We start from the raw sequence: 21,781 nt of genomic DNA, 5'->3' as shown, positions 1-21,781 counted from the left end.
AAGTTAGGGTTGCCAACCTCCAGGTGGCACCTGAAGATCTCCAACTATTACTACTGATCACTAGGTGACGATCAATTCCTGTGGAGAAAATGGCCTCTTTGGAAAGAGGACTCTATGGCTGCTGAGGTGCCTCCCCTCCCTAAACCCCACCCTCCCCAGGCTTCACCCCTAAAATCTCCAGGTATTCCCAATCTAGAGCTGGCAACCCTACTGCAAACCCACTATCATATGGTATATTTATGTCATTGTAGATTAACACTGACTTTTTTCCTTTGTGATTTATGAGATCGTATTATGAGATGGGGCCATCCAAGATGGGTTTGGGTGAGAAAAATGCTACGTGTGTGTACCAGGCCCAGAGAAAAGAAGCTTGGGTACTGGCAGAAGAGATGTGAGAAGGAAATCAGGCTGCCCAGTCCCCCTCGATTCCTCCCCTGGTCTTTGCTCACCGTTTTCCTCCCATGTGATAGCTGCACATGCTCTGCAAATGGGTGGGCGGGCGAGAGCAGCCCCCAGCCAATAGGAATCAACACAATGATAGGGTGTACAGGGCACAGCCTTAATAATATCCCTGCTATCTTCATAGGGACTACTCTAGATCAAGGAAGTAATCCTAAACAGGTCTATTCAGAATCCTACTCAGGTCTATTCAGTAGGGCTTAATCCCAAGAAAGTGTTTTTAGGATTGCGCTGTTAAGTAGTTTAAGAACTGCTATTACAGTTCTAGTTTAGCACTGTTAACATTAGCTCTGCTATTCCTTTAGGTCAATTCAAAGGCTATATCATAAGGGGTTCATACATAGTAATGGATTTTTATCGATATTATCTATTGGCTGTGTTTTGGGTTGAATTTTAACATGGCATTGTGATCAACAGGCAAGGGATTTACCACGTGAACGAACAGAGGAATAGACTGACTCGCCTAAAGCCAAATAATTAAGCACAAGAGTATTCTTTTTCCCCAAAACGGTATCTATGAAGCATGGTCTTTGGAAACAAGATGTGCTCTTGCCACTGTTACAAATTGATACTCTTTGATACAAATTGAGGCAGTTTAAAGGCTGGACTTAATTAAAAAAAAATAAGTGAGATGTTGCCAATTTCACTTTCTGGAGTGAATACGCGAATTCCCACGAGTAAAAATCATTCTTTTCCTCCCCGATGAAGGAGAGGAGGAGAAAAGGGCAGTGAATTAACTTGAGACATTTGTAGCATATGCTGTGCCTGTTCCACTTCAAATGAAATAAATTGGAGTTGCCTAAGAGAAAGAATTAGTGAACCGCAAAAACGAGAGTTCTCCAGTAGCCCATCTGATCGTGTACCATTCCCATGGGACTTATGCTATTTAAAACATTGGCAGAGCAAGGGGCTGAATCATTTTAATATCCCACAACACAACCAGCTTTGTTTGTCAAGACCAGGTTTAAAATAAGAAATTATAGCAAAATATCAGATATACAACATTTGGTTTTTGCACTTGGATTTTGCCAGTGATTAGAGGGTGTCCTATGGAAACTAATGGAAAGTTTCTCTGAATTGTGTGTTGTCACTTTCCCTAGAAAGAGTCTGAGCACAGGGAAAGCCAACACAATTGTAAGAAAATGCATTATTTTACGCAGCAGAACTGCAGATTGAAAACAGAGCTCATAAGCAGATTAAAAGATTGATCTACACAGTTTAATTCCTGGACGTTCTCCTCCCACTGTGCAGATAAGGCAGTCAAATGTAAAATTGTTCTTAGAAGTCAGTTATTCACGAAAGAAACACCCGTAAGTTGTTACCATCCACATGGATTAGGAAAAGTGCCAGTCTGATAAAAACAATGATAAATATGCAGAGAGATCTTTCCAGACCTGAACTTCTGCTGCTAGATTTAAAAAGATTGTCGTGGTTAATGGACACATGTATCTGTTTGCTTTCAAGCCTTCCTTGCAACTGACATGCTATAAAAGGTAATAATGAAATACACTTGTGATTGAACAGTGCAAACCAAAACAGGATTTACAAGCCTCCCAGTTATTAAATAGTAAATTTTGGCCAAAAAAGAAAAAAAGTACAAAGAGATTTTACACTAAAAAAATCTTGTGTACTTACACAGCCTCTTTTAGAAGACCAGACACTCTACCTACAAACAGCACAAACCAGAGCGACCACTTTACCTTCTGAAAAATCAATCAGTCCGAGCAAATGCAGCAGCTTCAGAGACGCACATATAATCACAACAATACCCACTGTTTGCAGTCCCTCGGACTCCCACTCCAAAGTCAACATCCTTCGAGCAGGCAAATCATTCCAGTCAGCTGTCAAACCGCTGAACGAAAGTGAAGCGGATTTTACAGGTATGTTGCTTCCCTCCACACACACGCACAAAAGTTGCCAGAGGAATGGGATGGGCGGAGGAAATCAACTGACCACACAGGTGGAAGCAAAGTGTTAAGTGAAGCCCCTTGTCTGGTGCATCTTGATGCCTTTGTGACTTCAGCGCATCCACTCGAAGTGCCAGGGTGAACCCCCCGAAACCGTCCAAAGGGCACCGGATCCAGCAAGCCCAGAGCAGTTTGGAGGGTGTCTGTTTCACGACTCAAGACTTTGCTGTTTCAGTTCAGAGAAAGCAAATCTCCCAGGGAAGTTGCTCTCGAGAGCACACAGCAGCCGGCACAGCCCGATGAACGAGAGCTTGCAGACTCGTGCTTCGCGAGTCAGCCTGAGCGGAGAACAGTGCTGCTTTTGAGCAGGTCAAATGCCAGATTAGCCATTATATCTGATATATATCATCAGAATGTATTAGAACGAGGAATTTAGAAAACTCTAGTTCTAGGAGCACTGTTTCCTTTTCTGAAATGAAGGGCCAAATTCCTGGGCCATGGAGTGGTTTCCTAACCTTTAATCTACTACGAGCACACCACCAAGCACACAACATTATCCTCAAATGCCTCCTGAGCCATAAGCAAAATATGATGACATCAGACTGGCATGCTAGACAAAGCTACTTCATCAACATAGGTATATTGCTAATGTCTACTGAATGGTACGTAACTGATAATGTATGCTTCTGTTACACAGACCTCAGGCATGCATTCAATGGGACTCTTGTGTCAGATGCATCGGATCCCTCTGGGGGGATCCGGGTTTGCAGACCCACGGGGGTGGGAACGGGGGGGCAGGAGGCTGGGGTCCCGGCTTACCGGCTGCCTCGGCTGTTCTGGGTCGGTGGGGCGATGGCGCCCCCCCTTGGGGTGGGGGGTGAGCCCGTGCTCTACGTGGAGCAGCCGGGGGGGGCAATGGCAGCAGCCTGCTCCCATCCGCCCCCGCAGCTGTCTCCCTGCCCCCCCCTGGGTGGGCTTGGTGGGCCTTTTCAGGGCTGTCACGGGGCCGGGCCGGCTCCAATGAGATCGGTGCCGGCCGGCGTGCCGGGGCGGGGGATAAAACGCAGCCCCGCCCCTGGCCTCAGCAGTTCTTCCTCACCACGCCACTTGTCCCGCCCGCCCTCCCCTTGGTTTCTGGGGTTTGGGTGGGTCATCTGTCACAACTGAGGGTTGGCGGTTTTGGGGCTTGGGGCCAGATCCAGTTTGGGGGAAAGACGGCCTGCGTGCCCCGCTTCCCACTCTGGGGACCCTAATAAGGGATTTGGGGGGGAGGCCAGGATTGGTGAAGCCTGGCTCGGGGGCTGCGGTTTGGCCTCCTCCCAAGTGACAGTGGACCACACAGTTGGCTTCCACCCACGTGGGGGCTCGGCATACTGCCATCTCAGGCTGCGCCCAGCAGACGGGTTGGGCGCAGGGTGCTATCAGCTGACGGACGGGTCAGCTGATCCCTGGATCCTGCCCTTCATGCTTGCCAACGCCTAACGCTGTAATCAATAAAATTGTGGTCTTTTCCACTCCAGCTATGGTGTACTAGTCATTCTTGGATAGGACCATGCAGGTCAGTCACCAGGGTATGGGTTTTCCCCTGGGGTAACGAGCACCCCCCTTTCCCCCCCATAGGGCTGGGGCCGCAATGCTATCAGTCATTTCTGTAATGCTAGGTTGGAATCCTATTTGTTATGTTGGAATCCTATTTGCCATTTTTAAGAGCCTGGGGGAGAAATTGAGGATCTGTGATTCTATCCTCAGGGTGGGGTGAGGATTATAAAACAACTCTCCTTTCCTGGTTGTCAAGAGTCATTGCAAGGGGGTAGAAAGGGCTGCTTAAATGCTCCAATTTGCACCCCCTTATTCTTAGGGTTGCCAACCACCAGGTCGTAGCTGGAGATCTCCCGCTATTACAACCGATCTCCAGCAGATAGAGATTAGTTCACCTGGAGAAAATGGCTGCTTTGGCAATTGGACTCTATGGCATTGAATTCCCTCCCCTCTCCAAACCCCGGCCTCCTCAGGCTCCACCCCAAAAATCTCCAGGTATTTCCCAACCTGTAGCTGGCAACCCTACTTATTCTGAATGTCCCTCAAGCATTGCAGATCAGCATCTGAAGGCCATATTTAGGGGAGGGGACCATGACTCAGTGGTAAAGCATCTATTTGGTATGCAGAAGGTCCCAGGTTCAATCCCTGATATCTCCAGTTAAAATGACCAAGTAGTAGGTGCTATGAAAGACTATTATAGAGCTACAAGTGATGGACCTACAAAGACTTGTGAGGGCATCTTATTTTCCTCTCCCCACTATTTCCTTGTTACCTTCTATAACTCCAATAACTTATCTCCTTTTTCTGCTTCCTTCTTTGATTCCTACCCACCGACCAACCTTCTTTTACCGCCCCCTGACTTCAGCTTTCTCTCCTTCCCTCCCCCTGGCAGCCTCACCCCAGGAAAGTTCTGGACCAGTTGCACAGTGGCTACTGCAGGGCCAGGCCCACCCATGGGGACCCAAAGCATCTTTCATCTTTCTCCTCTCCATTTTATTCTCACACCAATCTTGTAAGGCAGGTTTGGCTGTGTAACTGCACTAAGAACATTCAATGAGCTTCCACAGCAAAGGGGTGATTTGAACCGGGATTTCCAGATCCTAGTTTGAAACTCGAATCACCACACAACACTGGCTTTTATGGGGAGGCTGCTGTTGAACAGCAGCAAGCAGCCATCCCTGGATCATAAGAAAATAATACACAAATACACTCTTTAAAAGAAGATGATGATCCGGGGGCTAGAGGGAGAGGTAAAAAAAAATTATGTGCGTAAAATGTAGTAGGTATTCAATAAAATTAAAAAATCTGAAATATAATTTTTATTGATGTAAATATAAAATTTTAATTGAATGACCAGAACCTTCAATTAGTATCATCACACAAATCAAATCAAATCAAATCACAAATTAAAGTAGGTAACCATATACATTTCAAATACTTTTGCAATAAACTTCCATGAAAGAGATCAATAATTAGAGCTTTAACAAAACCTTTAATATAAATACAAATTTTAATTGAATTAATATTTTGCCTTATTTTGAACTTTGGCTAACAATTTTTTTGTTCCCCATACAAAAATTGTAAAATTGTAAGCAATCAAATTCTTTGAAGTTACATTTAACCATTAACAAATTATCAGTTCTCTCAGTCGAGCTCTGGGCCTTTTCTCACCTGCTGCAGGCCAGACTGACTGAGGGGACGGGGCTCTTGCAGTTGGTAATATGTGAACAACTTCACTAACTGCCCATGCTCTGTGACCTTTTGCTCCCTAGGCCCTAAATTCTAAACCTAGAAATAAGATGTAAAAGTGAGAATGACATGGGTTAAAAACTCGTGAGGAAGCGTCAAATTTGGTACACAGAGGTTATTTGTTGGGTTTTGGCTTTCTAATTCCAGGCACAGATGTCACTAGCACTAGGGTTCCCAATTGCCCGGTTATGGCGGGCAATCTACCGCTTTTTGTTGTTGTTGCCCGCCGACTGTCAGCTGCTGGGCGGGAGGAAGTAGGGGGGAAGAGAGGGGGCAGTGACCAGCGTCATCAGCGCGATGACATCACTCACCGTTTAACCAGAAGTGCCCGGGTGAGGCTTTTTCTGCCCTCAGTCACTAGGCAGCCGGTTTCCAGCCCTCCCCCCCACGCAGCTCAGCTGTTTGGCGGGGGCGGGGGGCTTTCTCTTTCCTTCTGCGGCATCTCCGCAGCTTCCCTGGGTGCCCCAGCAGTGCAAGCCTTCTCTGCCTTTCTTCCCGGGGAAAGCTTCTTGGAAAGCAGGGACATTGGGCAGAGAAGGCTTGTACTGCTGGGGAGGGCAGGGAAGTCCCAGAGATGCTGCAGAGTTAAAGAGAAAGCCCCCGGCCCCGCCAAACAGCTGAGCCACTAGGGGGGGGGAGTCTCTGCCGCTCTCCGCAGAGCTATACCAAACGATTCAGGAGGTAGGCTCACAAAAATACCCTACAATGTCAATGAATAAATACAATAACTTCCAACACTCAGCAAGAATAATATAAACAAGTGTAATACTCTTCACAAATACAAGGCACCAAAAAATCATCACAACACTCGGTATCCAAAGAAAAGAAGGAAGCCCCAAAACCAAAAGAAAGGATTTCCAAGCAGCAAACATACAGTTCGTAGTTTCAGTTACTGGGGCAGGCATAAATCGGGGCTGCTGACACGTGCAGTGAAATTCAGTAGCCGAGATTTATGCCTGTCCGAGGCATAATTCACCGGGGGGTGGGGGGCTGGAAATCGCCTGCCTAGAGACTGAGGGCAGAAAAAGCCTCACCCAGGCACTTCCGGTTAAAAGGTGAGTGACGTCATCGCATTGATGACGCTGGTCACCGCCTCCAACCCCGCCTCCCTAAATCTCTTGCCGGTTGCACGGAGGGACCTGGCAACTCTAACTAGCACCAACAGAACTCGTTGTTGTTACTGACCATTACTAGGGTTTCCAGGTGCCCCCTCACCACCAGCGGGAGCTTTGTTGTGGTGGGGCTGGGGGAGGATCCACGCTCCCGGTGACCGGGGTGGTCTAGCACGTTTCTCAAAAAACTCTATCATGGCACGCCCCCTCGTGCATGGATCGCCCCCCTTCAGCTGACCTGCTTCTGCTTGTCAGCCAGCTGAGCGGCGGCAGGCAGGCCCGTTAATTGGCGGGCAATTGCCCACCATTACCGGTCATCTGGGAACCCTAACTATTAGCAACAGAGTACAAGCATGATTTTTAATAAATAGTAAATATAAAATAATAAATTGTTAGCTAATCTGATTTTTTTGTCGATTCAAAAAGTACATTTGGCTTTGAGAAGTGAAAGTAAGAGCATGCTGTTTTACCATCTCAGAAAAGAGTACGCTTGGTAACCCTATAGGTGAGTCATGAAAGTTGGGTGGTAGCAAGTAACCCAGTAGGTGCTGCCAGGCCTGGGTCCATGAGTCCTCCTTCAAAGATCAAAACAACTCTGGAAAAGGCCCTGCCCCACCCCCTGCATTTTTCTAATAAAAACCAAGCCTTGAATACAGGCAAAACTGTTGGGGTTGCCTAGCAACAGCCATTGAGGTCTTCAATTTCTTAAAGCTATAGGCGCTCCTTTTATCATTTTGGGGTTTATATAATTTCAGATTTTTCTGCAAACTAGTCCGTGCACTGGGACAAATGCCAGATTTAGGTATTCTCTTATTTGGCCAGGTTGAGAATTAGATGTATTTATAGTAATCATCCTCTACCGGACTGCCTTGTCTACACAGCAAAATCCAGGTGCATGCAATTGCTAGAGAGCAAAGGTGATTATCCAGTGATGTGTGGATGAAGCCCAAGTTGCATCAGAACTAACTCTTCCATTGGTTATTCCCCAGTGATCAGCTTTAGCTAAATCGGGTCCTTTGACTCTCTGATTGTTTCTCTTGCCAGTCCTCAGACTTCTCCTTTCTGGTATGTCAGCTTTAATATGCACAGACAGTAGAAACTCAGCACTTTGCCAAGGTTAAGAGCATTACTGTGTATTTGCATAATGGTGCTATAAAAAGTTTTCCTAAGTGATAGAAGGACACATGTCAGCCACAATTGACTGGCAAGGGAAGGCAGTCCATCAGGAGCTAGTTATTCTAAGACATTTTCCCCACCCCACAGCAAGCTCCAAAAATGAGAAATAGCTGATGAATCGCAAAATTTTGAAGTATTTAATTAGTTGGTTGTATTTCTACAGTTTCCTTTCCCTGGGAAGTTGTCAGATTGCCAAAAATATTTGAACAATATTTTGAAGAGAACACAAGAGAAATAATCTAAATACAAGGGAACCTGATCTTGCAGCCTTTGGCTTTCATTTCCAAATAAATATTTGTCCTTTTAAGAGCTGCCTTTTAAACATCTTCATCTAAGCTATCAGCTAAGCTCTTTGTAATATTGACCAGAATTTCTTATACCAATTTATTCTGTTTATAGCAAGGAAAAAGTCTTATTTGGCAGCAGAACTACTGAGAACACCAATAGGTCTCAAAGATTCTGCCCTGGGCCTCCTCCAATTCAAAAACGTTTTGAAAACAAATCACATGACTTTCCCAGGTCCAGGGGCCACTGAGGTATTCAGTAGGATTGCCAACCTCCTGGTACTACCTGGAGATCTCCTGCTATTATAACTTATCTCCAGCTAATAGAGATCAGTTCCCCTGGAGAAAATGGCCACTTTGGCAATTGGACTCTATGGCATTGAAGTCCCTCCCCAAACCTCACCCTCCTCAGGCTCCGCCCCCAAAACCTTCCGCCAATGGCGAAGAGGGACCTGGCAAGGGCGGGCTACCAAGGTCGGATATCAGGCTGCATGTGGAGGAGTGGGGAATCAAACCCGGTTCTCCAGATTAGACCTTGGGCCAATCACAGTTCTCTCAGAACTCTTTCAGCTTCCCCTACCTTACAAGGTGCCTGCTGTGAGTGGGGAAGGGAAGGCGATTGTAAGCCGCTTTGAGACTCCTTATGGTAGAGAAAAGCAGGGTATAAAAACCTCTTCTTCTTTCTACCACAAGATCTTCTTGGTGTAAAGGCTGCATCTCGAATGCTACATCTCTTGCCTATGCTTAAATATGTCCAAAAATATGAAATTGGTATGGCAATCATTTTGGTCATCTTAAGCTAATTATTTCCAAATGGAATGGTAGATTCAGCTGCATATCCAAAAGTCAAATAAGGTATCAAAAGGAAGAAATTATTTCGCCCGGAGTGGTAATTTCCCAGACAACCAAACCATCCGTATTATCCTAAGAGCCACATTATTCCAAACTAGATAGGGAGATCTTTATATATATATGTAGCAAGATGAAATTTCTCATTACTCTTCCTTCAACAGGACATGCTTTCAAATTGGTTTGTCCACACAGGAGAGAAAGTAATTTCATTCTTATAAATTTGTTTTCAATCGCATCAGCATTAATAATTTCTTTTTTTTAAGTATAGCTGAAAGTTTGAATCAGTAATGTTGTATGAACAGAAAACACTCCTGTGGAGACGGAATACGCCTCTCTTACAGCAAGTCATTTGTTTTTGGTATCAAGAACAAGCAGGAAACCAATTACTAATGGCTGGGAAGATTGAGGCCAAAGATGGGAAATTCCTAGAGATTGGGGTGGGTGGGGTTTGCCTGGTGAGGGTGAAGTTTAGGGAGTAGGCAGAGCTCAGCTGGGATGTGATGCCACAAAGACCACCCACCGAAGCTGCCATTCCCTCAAGGGTAACTGTAAGCTGCCATTCCCTCAAGGGTAACTATCTCTGTAGTCCGCAGGTGTGTTGTAATTCTGAGAGAATTCCAGGCCCCCTCTTAAAGTGTATCACATCCATTTAGGCAGCCTAGGGGCTCTTCCGCATTCTTGTTTTCCTAGCTTGTTCTGCATGTGTTTTTCTCCTTCTAGTGGTCCATTCAATATTACATCAGTTTATGTCTGGCATATCTCCCTGCCGTTTTAAACTGCAAGTTTTTATGCTGGACATAAACTAATGTAATATCAAATCAACCACTGGAGGGAGCAAAACAAATGCGGAACAGACACCCCCCCCCCCCGGAAGAAGCTTTCAAGCAAAGGAAAATGAGAATGCAGAAAAACCCTAGGTCTCACACTACAGGCCATCTGGTGCAACAGCAGGAACAAAATGGAGGGAGAGGTGCCATTGCACTGATGACACTATCATTTCTGGTCACAGATCTGGAAGTGAGGTCACAGATTTCTACCATGCTCTAGCAACCCCCTGAAACCTCTATGGTACAATCAGGGGAGAGTGCTAGAATGTTGCAGTAAAGCCGTGATGTCACTTCTGGTTATGCAATCAGAAGGGACACCATGTAACAACTGGGCTCCCAAAGCTCCATTCAGACTTATGGATCCTAGATGCATTCCTGAACTCCATTTTTTCCCATAAGTCCTCAGCTTCTATAGGTTTTCCATCTCTTTCTGTAAGAGGCCTCAAGATTTCTCTGCTGAGCCTTCCTTAAACATTTCCTCCACTTTCTACTTTTTTTGTTAAGTCTAGTTTTTCTCCACCGCCTACTTGTCCCTCCCATTTCTCAGTCTGTTGCCTCCTCTTGTTTCCTTCCTTCAGCAACTTTGACTCTAAAGTGCAGGACTTCTGCTGCTTTGCCAGGATAGTGTAGTGTAGAGAGCCAGTGTGGTGTAGTGGTTAGGAGTGGCAGACTCTTAATGTGGAGAACCAAGTTTGATTCCCCCCATGAGCAGTGGACTCTAATTTGGTGAACCCAGTTGGTTTCCCCACTCCTACATATGAAGTCAGCTGGGTGACCTTGGGCTAGTCACAGTTCTAGCTCAGCCCTGCCTACCTCACAAGGTGTTTGTTGTGGGGAGAAGAAGGGAAGGAGATTGTCAGCTGGTTTGATTCTCCTTTAAAAAGGTAGAGAAAGTCGGAATATAAAAACCAACTACTTTTGTTGTTGTAAGTTGGCTCTCTGCTCTTTTTTCTTCCTTCACAGAGACATATTCGAGCGCAAAAATGATTCCACTTAGGGTTGCCAGCACTGGGTTGGGAATTTCCTGGGGATCTGCAGGTGGAACCGGGGAAAGGCAGTGTTTGGGGGTGGGGGACCTCAATGGGGTATAACGCCATAGACTCCACCCCCTAGGGACTGTTGTCTGAATTGTAATTCCATGAGCTCTCCTGGTCCCACCTGTTATAAATTGTAATTCCATGAGCTCTCCTAGTCCCACCTGCAGGCTGGCAGCCTCAGTTCCATTCATCAACTAGTTGGGTTGAGGCATTAGGGTCGCCAACCTCCAGAAAACCTCCAGAAAAAATGAACGGAACGCCTTCCGGATTGTGCTTCCGCATTTTCGCCCCTAGGGGCTTCATCAGCCTCATCATGCTTTCTCTTCAACTAGGCACTTAGGAAACAGACACACCCAGAAAATGAAGGACCCCATCATTATTCATCCCCAGTCTACTCAAACAGCACGTGTATTAATGTGCTGTTTGAGTAGGCTGGGGATGAATAACGATGCGGTCCTTCATTTTCTGGGTGTGTCTGTTTCCTAAGTGCCTAGTTGAAGAGAAAGCATGATGGGGCTGATGAGGCCCCTAGGGGCGAAAATGCGGAAGCACAATCCGGAAGGCGTTCCGTTCATTTTTTCTGGCGGCGGTCATTTTTTCTGCTGAAGAAGATGTCAATTTCATAGAACAGTTCTTTGCAAACCCAGCCTTGCAGGCGGAGGAAGCAACTCGTTTGTTAGTGTATTACCAAAGACTGATAGAGCTGTTGTGCTTATAAGAGACTGTAATTTGTATATAAGTTTGTTTGTTTGTTTGTTTGATTGTCGTCTATATTCACATAGGTGGTAGTTTATACACTGTATTAGTTGATAGTGTTTGTGTTATAAATTTTGTAGTTTGCATAACTTTTTGAGCCCTGTGCTATTTTTTCCCTCAACCTCCAGTTAGTAGCAGGAGATCTCCTGCCATTACAGCTGATCTCCAGTCGATAGAGATCAGTTCACCTGGAGAAAATGGCTGCTTTGGCAATTGGATTCTATGGCATTGAAGTCCCTCCCCTCCCCTCCCCAAACCCCACCCTCCTCAGGCTCTGCCCCCAAAACCTCCAGCAGGTGGTGAAGAGGGACCTGGCAACCCTAGTTGACCACCTCCAGGTGAGGCCAGGAGATTTCCTGGAATTGCAACTGAGCTCCAGACTACAGAGATGAGTTCCCTTGGAGAACATGGCTGCTTTAGAGCAGGAACTCTAAGTCATTATACTCTGCTGAGATCCCTCCCCTCCCCAAACCCTGCCCTTCCAAGGCTCCATCTCCAAATCTCCAGGAATTTCCCAACCTGGAGCAGGCAACTCTAGCTGCCATGGAAGATGGGCAAAGGGAGAATAATTTGTCATCCATGTGCTATGGCATGCACAAATGAACTCAAAACATAGCCAAGATAGATCAAGATACAACTGCTAGCAAGTGTACACCTGCCAGTACCTTCTTTATACTTCCCGAGTACCTAATTATTTGGCATATATTTAAACAGAACTGTACTGTGGCTTGGCATCCCAGATTGAAAAAAAGTAATAATGCTTGGAAGCACATCCATTAATGTCTAATCCGCATTCAATTCATTAACAGGTGGTAAGCCATATGTCGCTGTCAATGCCTTAATACAGACAGACCAAAAATCACTTATGTACCTTTCAGCGACAAAATTTCACATATGTTCTTCCCTGCATATGATATTCTGCTGACTAACATAGCATAAAGGACCAAATTGAAGAGGAATATGAAAAGAAGGGGAAAGGTAATACATAAAGATCTCTTAACCTATAGATTTTGTTGGAGACCTTTCTGGGAAAAAGGTGAGTAAAGATGGGTTGTTTTTTTAAAAGAACATATGGTGCATTAAATATAATGTTAATGGCTTGGATCATCTGGATTTGTAAAATCCAGGAAACAAATGCTTTCCAAATAGGTCCATACAATGCTGTAAAAAACAGCAAACTCCAACATTATCTATAGTCAGAGATTCTAAGCTTAAGGAATGGGGTTCTTTGGGGTTTTTGTAAAGATTAATTTTAAAAATGTTACTTAGTCAAGTTATATTTTTAGTAATCTGTGTTTGAGTTGTTTCTATTCATATTTATATATTTTTGAATTTGTTTTCATTGCATTGTTTCACCAATTAGGTTAGCTGGCCTTCAGGGCTCGGAAGGGTACAGCTTTTTTAAAATAAATACAAATTATCATTTTTATTAAGTATGGTCTTTTATGCATGGGAGTTTTACCTGGGGTTCAAGGCTCTCTTGACCCACACTTTTCTGTTCCCAATCCTAAAAATGCTATGCATGTTGTTGTTTGCCCTGGAGAAAGTCCTGGGGTTTCCGGAGTACTGCAGAATCACAAATTCAAATCCGGAAGGGTCTGAGTCCCTTCCCATTGAAAATGCTGCTTTGTAATTGGCTGTAGTGCTTACTGTGAGAAAAACATCACCTCCCCCCCCCCAGCTCCCCTCTCCCGCATTTTGGCTTATGCATGGAAATGGGGACTGTTTGACCCAGGCTGATCTCAAGGAGATCAAAGAATTGCATTACAACAGAATTGGAAAGACCCAGACATTGCACAGGCTGGGCATGAGGTCATCTCTAAGGGACAAAAAACTTATACATAACCTCAATGAAAGTAAGTCAAAGTGCCCATGCATAAAAGACCTACAGTGGCTTGGGTCCAGCCAGCTTTTTCACTCAATCATGCTTTATTCCCTTTCTTATTACAGCTCCTTTCCCACATGGCTTTTGTCCGTTCAGGTCCAATGATTTCCAAAATAGCCTTTTTGGTATTCATAAGGGACCTCTTCCTCTCTTTTTTACCCTCAGGAGAAGGCTTTCAAGGCACGTGAGAAGCAGAGGTGTTTTGCCATTGCCTTACCCCAGGAGGTTGGACCAGAACCAACAGGTTGAAATTAAATCAAAACAGTTTCTGTCTTGACATTAAGAAGAATTTTCTAACAGTTAGAGCAGTTCCTCAGTGGAACAGGCTTTCTCGGGAGGTGGTAAGCTCTCCTTCTCTAAGAAGAGATTAGATGGCCATTTGTCAGCAATGCTGATTCTGTGACCTTAGGCAGATGATGAGAGGGAAGGCATCTTGGCCATCTTCTGGTCACTGGGTGTGTGTGGGGGGAGGTAGTTGTGAATGTCCTGCATTGTTCAGGGGGTTGGACTAGATGACCCTTGTGGTCACTTCCAACTCTATGATTCTTTGATTCCTCTGCACAGTCTTCCTTAGTGGTCTCCCAGTCCAAGTATTGATCCTGCTTAACTTCCAAGATTCTGTTCAGAAGAACACAGTAGGGCTGTTGAAAAAAAAATTGGTTTAATTCGGTTTCAGGTTTACGTGGCCTTTTTTTATTCAAGAAAACCCAAATGCTGAATTCCCCTATACCGGTATAGGTGGGAATTCGGCTTTAAATTTGGGGTGACCCCTTCCAGACCCCATAACTCCAGACTCCCTGACCCAATCTTTACTAAACTTGGGGGTTCTTGCAAGGAGAGGCCCTTGTAGCTACCCTGAAAATGTGGGACCTCTACCTGCAAAAATGCCCCCGCAGTAGCCGCAGAAAGTTGGATATTTGGGAATGGCAAATTCGGCTTTGCCAACCTCCCGGATTTTGTGGACTTGGGAAACCCGAAGCAGAAATTTACCTAATTTGCATTTATTCTGAATTTTTCTGGTTTGGTTTTTACCGATCAACAGCCCTAGAACACAGCCCTACACTTGAAGAGGAGTTTGCCCCCACAATGCTGCCTCCCCTCCATATGTTTATTCAATCTACACAGATATGTTGTGAGAATACATTAAGTGCTTTTCTCACAATGTATCTATGTAGATAGATCGTTTATTTGCAGACCTTGGCCAGATAAAACAAGATACATGGACTAAAATGGTCTTACTGACAAAGGTTTACAGTCCGAGTCTTAAGTCACTTATGTAGATTGAGTAAGTATGCGGAGTGTCTCCAGGGGCAGGGACTGTGCTTCATTAGACTAGGTCAGGGGTGGGCAAACTGCGGCTTGAGAGCCACATGCGACTCTTTGGCCCCTTGAGTGAGGCTCTGGGCTGCAGGATCGCGGCTGCCCACCCGAGAGAAGCCACCTTCCCCGGGCGTGGGGGGTCGTGGCTTCTTTTGGCGGAGGATCAGGGCTGCACGTCGTGGTGGAGGAGAGCCTGGCATCCCTTCCCTGCCCCGGCCGGGCTCTGCGCGCACGCAGGTCTCGCAAAAGTTCTCTGCCTTTCCGCCAGCCCAGAGCCACCGCCACCACGCCTGGGGGGGGCAGCGGATCTTTGCAACATTCTGGCCCGAGCACCGGGGAGAGGGAGGGAGGCCCCGATCCAGCACACACACACCCTCCCCCGCCTTCCTCACCTGCAAGCTCCAGCGCGTCGCCCTCGTGGCCTGCCCTTCCCTTCCGTCGCTGGAGAACGCCAGCAAGAGGGGAGGGGGGAGGACACCCCTCCGCCTTCCTCCTCCTCTTCTTCCTCCTCCTCCTCCTCGAAGGCCGAGGTGCTTAGGAGGGGTGGACGGCAGGCCAGCCAGGGAGGGAAGGAAGGAAAGAGCCCAGGCGGCAGCAAGGAGGAGGAGGAGGCCGAGAGACGAGCTCGGGAGACCGAGGCAGCCGGGATGCGCCAGGGTGGCCATTGTTCACATTAAGTGTTTGTCAGTCATTGTCATGATTTAATTTTATGGATACCTTACTGTTTCCCTCCTCAGAGGCCATGTCTACCCAGTAGACCTGGACTCCGAGGAGGGGGGAAAAGTCCCCCTTAAGAGGCCAGGTCTACCAATTGGCTTCTATGGGCCTCTGGAGGCCAGGTCTACTGCCAAGAAAGCCAATGGGTAGACCTGGCCTCCCAATGGGACTCAGCCGGAGGCCAGGTCTACCAATAGGCTTTTATGGTGGTAGACCAGGCCTCCAGACGAGGACTCCGGACGGGGAGGGGGAAATGGCAGGGACTTACAATTTAATTTTTATCAATAAATAAGATCACTATTAAGTATGATATCAACTTTTATTCCGTGTACCTATAGTTTAATTAAGACTTAAAACTTTAATTAAAGTTTATTAAGTTAATAAACAGTGTACCTACCTATATAGTTTAAGTTTAAGAAATTTGGCTCTCAAAAGAACTCTCAATCGTTGTACTGTTGATATTTGGCTCTGTTGACTAATGAGTTTGCCGACCACTGGACTAGGTGAGTCACAAGCTGAAGGCATGATGGGAGCAACCATGCTCTAAATGATTTCTAACATCCTTATTTCTTGTAACAGCCTGAATAGTCCAGCTCGGCTTGGGCTTATCAGAGCTTGGGGGCTAAGCAGGGTCAGCCATGATCAGTACTTGGATGGGAGACCACCAAAGAATTCTAGGGCTGCTATGCTGAGGAAAGCAATGACAAGCAACCTCTGCTCATCTCATGCCTAGAAAGCCCTGAGGATGGGGTCACTTGTGACTTGACAGTACGTTCTTCTTCTTCATTCCTGCAATTATATTAGATTATAATATTTTTCAGACAATCTTACAGTTAGTGTGTGCACATGGTAGGGTTGCCAGACCCCAGTGGTGGCGGGGGAATCCCCGATTTGAGCCCCCCAAGCACTGTCCAGTTGGCCAGCGGGGGTCTTACCAGGCTTAAAATGAGGCCTAGGCCCCAGCCTCGTTGGTGCGATTACATCACTTCCGGAAGTGACACCATCACATTGGCGATGTCGAGGAAGACGCTCTGGTATTTGAGCAAAACTCTATGGTAAAAACAGCCTCTACCATAGAGTTTTTACCCAAATACCTTGACGTCCGGAAGTGACATCAGTGCATCGGTGCTGGCTTCCCTCCCCAGCAGGTAAGTCCCCCACCCCACTCATCCCTTGCCAGTTACCAGAGGGGATCTGGCAACTTTAGCACATGGGGTGAGAACAGGAACAGGGTTCCAGGTCCCATCTCCAACCCATACCTGCACACCACAGAACTATCTCATCACAGTCAGGGAGACTGGTTTTCCAGAGTTCCCAATTACTTAGTGAGGAGCAGCGTACATGTTCAAGCATTGATCTAATAATGAAATGAGCATGCTCAGGCTGGAGCAGGAGGTTTATCGTTGCTGTGATCTCACCCACCATGGATATTCACTCAAAGGCTATCAAAAGGGCTTTTATCACCCTCCAAAAGTTACAAGTATTACGATATTTATAACAGAATCAGCGCTCACATAGTTCAATCAATCATCACCTTTATTGGCATAAAAGGGAATAGTTTTATAAGGGCAAAAGAAAAATAACTAGCTTCAATCAGCCAAGAAAACAGAGATGAAAGAAATGTGGAAATGAGAACGGGAACTTAGCCTTTGCACAGATAAGTGACAAGCTGGATGCCTCCTAGGTTTGTTTTTAAAATGGTTTGAAATGCTCTTAGGCAGAACTATTTCTTCTGCATTTTTGACCTGAAAAATCAAGATGGGCTCAGCAAAACAGATTGGAACCAATTGTCCGACAAGCTCACCTTTGTAACTTAAAATAATAAAAGGATATTTTTTTAAAGAAGTCAACCAGAAATAAGAATATATTGCACAATTTGTTGTGGGGCAAAATCTTATGGAGTTGTGTATATGCCCTTTGGCCGCCTTTTGGCTGTGGGATATTACTAAAATCCAGTTCTGCTGGGAGAGTTGATTTGTACCTCACAATGCACCGATACATACACCTTGATGAAAAATAAATCATTCGGAGTTTGGTCTCACGCACATTCCTATCTCTGTGGATTGTGATTGACAAGGAAAATTTTGCACTGGGCTGGGAGAAGTGGGATCACTGCCAGCAAAAACTGTTTGGAAAGCAGGCAGAACAAATAAATATTGCATATCTGATGTGTTCTCTCTTTTTTTGTCTTCACAATTCTAACAACTTAAACACGGCTTTGTGCTCAGGGGCTGCTCTTGGCCTTTTCATTTTCAAACTTCTGTTTTAGAAATATACTATTTGTTCATTTAGAAATGCATTTACTACATTTAAAAACCGAAGAAACTAAACTGAGAACTACTCACTTTGTGAAGTTCCTTCTTTCCTTATAATTTTATTTTCAGTGGGATTCCTACAGCACATTCCTGAGAGGAATGCCTGTGCCGGTCATAGGAATCAGTGCAGTTGCGCTGCCTCCAAAAGAGGTTTCCCCCAAAAAAACCTCCCCGCGGCATAAAAAATCCGTTCAACACTTCGCAAAAATTAAAAAGGGGCATTCCCGGCCCGGAAGGGCTTTGGAGGCCCCCTAAAGGCGGCTCCTTCCCCAGCCCAGCACCGGAACGCCCCAGGAACACCTTGTGGGATGCTGGGACGTCTCCTGGAACGCCGGTGCAGGGTTTTATGCCAGCGGGGCACCAGTGGAGGGCCCCGTCAGTGTCCTGGGTCGGCACAGCTGGGCAGCGACTGGCATCCAGGCCTTCCCCTCGGTGTTCGGGCCACTAATGCTGGCGTAAGTTGTTTGGGCGCCGGCGTAGGTAGCTCGAATGCCAGTGCAGCCCCTTCCTGGTCTCCTAAGGGCTTTCGCCCAGGCTCAGGAATGCGCTGCTCGAGTCTCTTGCTTGCTTTTATATCCGTTGCGCTTTATGGACTATTTTATTGAGAGTAATGAATCACTTAATTAGTTGTAGTCAAACTCCCAATTTGCATTTTATTAATTACGGTGTCCAGCTCTTGATTCTATGTTTTCATTTTATTATAGTGATAAAAATAAAACGTAGGTGGAATGCAGTTGCATTGTTGTGAATTGGGGTTGCATTTCAGTTTGATGTTTATTTTTAAACTTTTGCTGTTAAATTCATAATTAACAGTGGAAGATGATGATGTCTCTGGAATATGGCTAGCAATACAGGATGGGCCACTGGCATCTTGTCTTTTTTTACATCTTAAGCAGAGCGAAACTCTTCAAAGCCAAATGGGCCCTTAAAAGACTCATGTACTTTGGAAAATTCAATGGCAACAATAGTTTGGGTGAATCCAAAAGCTGCATCCAAGTGGATTTTCCTCTCCATGGAGGTCTCAACTGTATACAAGCCCTCTTGAGAGTTGACTAGGAAACAAACACTTTTCTGAGATCTTAACTGCGTCAAATCTACCCCCCCCCCCCATGTCTGATCAACATTCACATTATTTTAATGTAGGGTTGCCAGCTCTGGGTTGGGAAATTCCTGGAGATTTGGGGGTGGAGCCTACAGAGAGTGGGATTTAGGAAGGTAAGGGTCCTCAGCAGGGATATGAGGCCATAGACTCTACCCTCTCAAGCAGCCGTTTCCTCCAGGGAAGCTGATCTCTGATGTCTGTAGGGGCAATGGTACAGGAATGGAAAGAGGTACATCAGAACAAATTATTCCACATAATTGTCAGGGTGGAGAAGAAAATCATTGAAAAGCTAGCTTAATGACTGGATGGAGGCATACAGGAAGGACATCCTGAGATCTCTCTCAATTATACCAAGATGCAGTCAGGACCAGACAAAATGCTTGCGCCGGTGAAGGTTAAAGAGACATTCACTGGTCAGAAACACAAAGTTCAGCATCACCTTTTTTGTTTTGTTTATTTGTTACAGCAAATGGCCAGCATAGAGCATCACCTTTGAAAATGGTACATAGGGAGCACAACGGAAAAGGTATGGCTTTTAGGCTGCTGTGCCAAGAGCATAAGAAGGGGGGGGGGGAGGTAGACAGATCAGGCTCCTATTGTGCCAATCAGGACGGATTATAGACTAGCCAGCTGTTAGATTGCAAGTACTTCCCCCTCTGTTTGTTTCGAGTTCTGAGCAACAGCGCATGCCCATCAAAGCGTGACCAATAGTACATACCCCTTCTAAATTTACCCTGGGAAAAACGTTATTGGGCACAATTTATCAGGAACTCCTCCTGCACAAACACCATTTTAATAGTTATGGCTTTAGCAATCACCATTTCTTCAATCGTTGCTTGTACAGAATGTCCTGGTAAATTGAACTCATTTAATTTAATGCTCTGGTATTAATACTTTTTTTGGTACAATTCACAGTGTGCATCAGACACCAGGTAAATTCAAGGTAAATTGTTGATGTTGGCAGTGTGATCCACAGAGGCCAGCCAGCTCCCATTATCGGCTATGGAAGGCAAAGAACCATGAGTACAGGGTACAGTGGCTCCCACTGGGAATGTTGCCGGTACAGATCTCATATAGCCACAAAGTTCATGTTAAGTGGCCTTTGGTAAGTCACATAATCTCATCTTCAATAGAAAAGAGTGGGAGTTCAGTAGCACCTTAAAGACTAACAAAATTCCTGGCAGGGTAGGATCTTTCGTGAGCCACAGCTCGCTTCTTCAGATACAGCTAGAATGTGAGTCCATCTATCCTGGCTGTGACAGGAGGCAGCGGCCTTTCTACCACTTCAGCCCACTGCTGGAAAGCGAGCGAATGACTGACAGAAAGAAGGCCAACGAATGTTGGCACCTAACGGCTCAGACACAGAAGATGCAGGACTGAGCTTCTTCTGCGCCTCGCGGTGGGAGGGGGGAGCTCATACTCTCCCCCTGCATTTACCCGCATTTTGACTGGGTCCTGCTTTATCTCAAATTTTAAAATGTGGACCTGTTTCATCTCAAATTTTAAAACATGGGCAAAAAGCGGGGAAATGCAGGGGAAGAGCCAGGGGAGCGCTGACGGTCGGAAACGCCATGCATGAACAATACAAAGACCCGAAGTCGTTGGAGGGGTGACCACAAGGGAAACAGCCATGCATAAAATGCCTATGATAGTGTGCGTGGAACACCGACAGCCCATTCCTTACCCTTTGGTGGTTGGGGACCGCATGGCCGAGACACTGCCGTGGTGCCTCCAAACCTGTTTCCCGACTGCTGAAAGGCTTTAAAAAGCCTTTCGCCAGCTTTTAAAATTTTAAATGGGGCATTTTGCCCCATTGAGAACAGCAAGGCTGCACCTGCAAAACAGCAGGTGCAGCAACGCCGTTCCCCTTGCCAGTGTGCCAGGCTGAAAGGGGACAGGAAGCTGCCTACTGGCAGCTCCGCCTCCCTGCATGCCCCGGGAATGCCCCTGGGACACCGGCACAGGCCTTTGTGCCAGTGGGATGCTAGGGGAAGGCCCAGCTGGCATCCCTGGGTGGCACTGCCATTGCAGCACCAGGAGACCGGCATCCAGGCCTCCCCGCCGGCTAGGGTTGCCAACTGCCAGGTAGTAGCAGGAGATCTCCTGCTAATTCAACTGATCTCCAGCCGATAGAGATCAGATCACCTGAAGAAAAATGGCCACTTTGGCAATTGAACTCTATGGCACTGAAGCCCGTCTTCTCCCCAAACCCCGCCCTCCTCAGACTCCGCCCCAAAAATCTCCCGCTGGTGGTGAAGAGGGACCTGGCAACCCTACCACCGGCGTACAGCCCATCCTGGGTAGCATAAGTAATGCTGATACTGGCACAGGGGGGCTGAATGCCGGTCAGCCCCTTCCTGGACTCCAAAGGACTTTCGTCCTTTAGGCTCAGGAATGGGATGCCCAAGTGCCACATAAATGCTAAATAATGCTAATAAGCCATATTTGGCTGCCACATGCTATTCCCTTCCTGGGTTAGTGTCATTATCTATATCATGCTCAGTCATGGCAGAATGCCAAGCACGAGAGTGTTTTAACTGAAATGTGAGAAGTCGAAAGTTAATTATGATACATATAAAAATAGCTTGTTAAGTTTTTAAATTTGAATGATTTTATTATTACGGCGATAGCCAGATAAACTACAGACCTTATCAGTTAAAATCGATTACTTTATTAGTTAATTAAATTAAAATTTCTCTATAAGTTTTTAAATTTACATTTTTGCCTTCAAAGCACCCAATCTG

At 46.0% G+C, this 21,781-nt stretch overlaps 1 protein-coding gene across 3 annotated transcripts in view; it reads right to left on the bottom strand.

Annotated features, from left to right (window-relative positions):
• KCNIP4 (potassium voltage-gated channel interacting protein 4) overlaps positions 1-21,781 on the bottom strand; it is a 353,157-nt gene that overhangs the window by 136,942 nt on the left and 194,434 nt on the right. The window contains exon 1 of one of the 3 annotated variants that reach the window (XM_056855284.1): positions 2,160-2,299. The exons of the other annotated variants lie outside the window; for them this stretch is intronic. Within the exon in view, the coding sequence (XP_056711262.1) occupies positions 2,160-2,271 (112 nt within the window). The 5' untranslated portion in view covers positions 2,272-2,299. Of the gene's footprint in view, positions 1-2,159; positions 2,300-21,781 lie in introns of those variants that run through there. 3 annotated transcript variants of the gene reach the window in all.

This window comes from Euleptes europaea, chromosome 9, assembly GCF_029931775.1.
Source record: "Euleptes europaea isolate rEulEur1 chromosome 9, rEulEur1.hap1, whole genome shotgun sequence".
Lineage (NCBI taxonomy): Eukaryota > Metazoa > Chordata > Lepidosauria > Squamata > Sphaerodactylidae > Euleptes > Euleptes europaea.
This window is presented reverse-complemented; position numbering and strand designations above follow the sequence as displayed.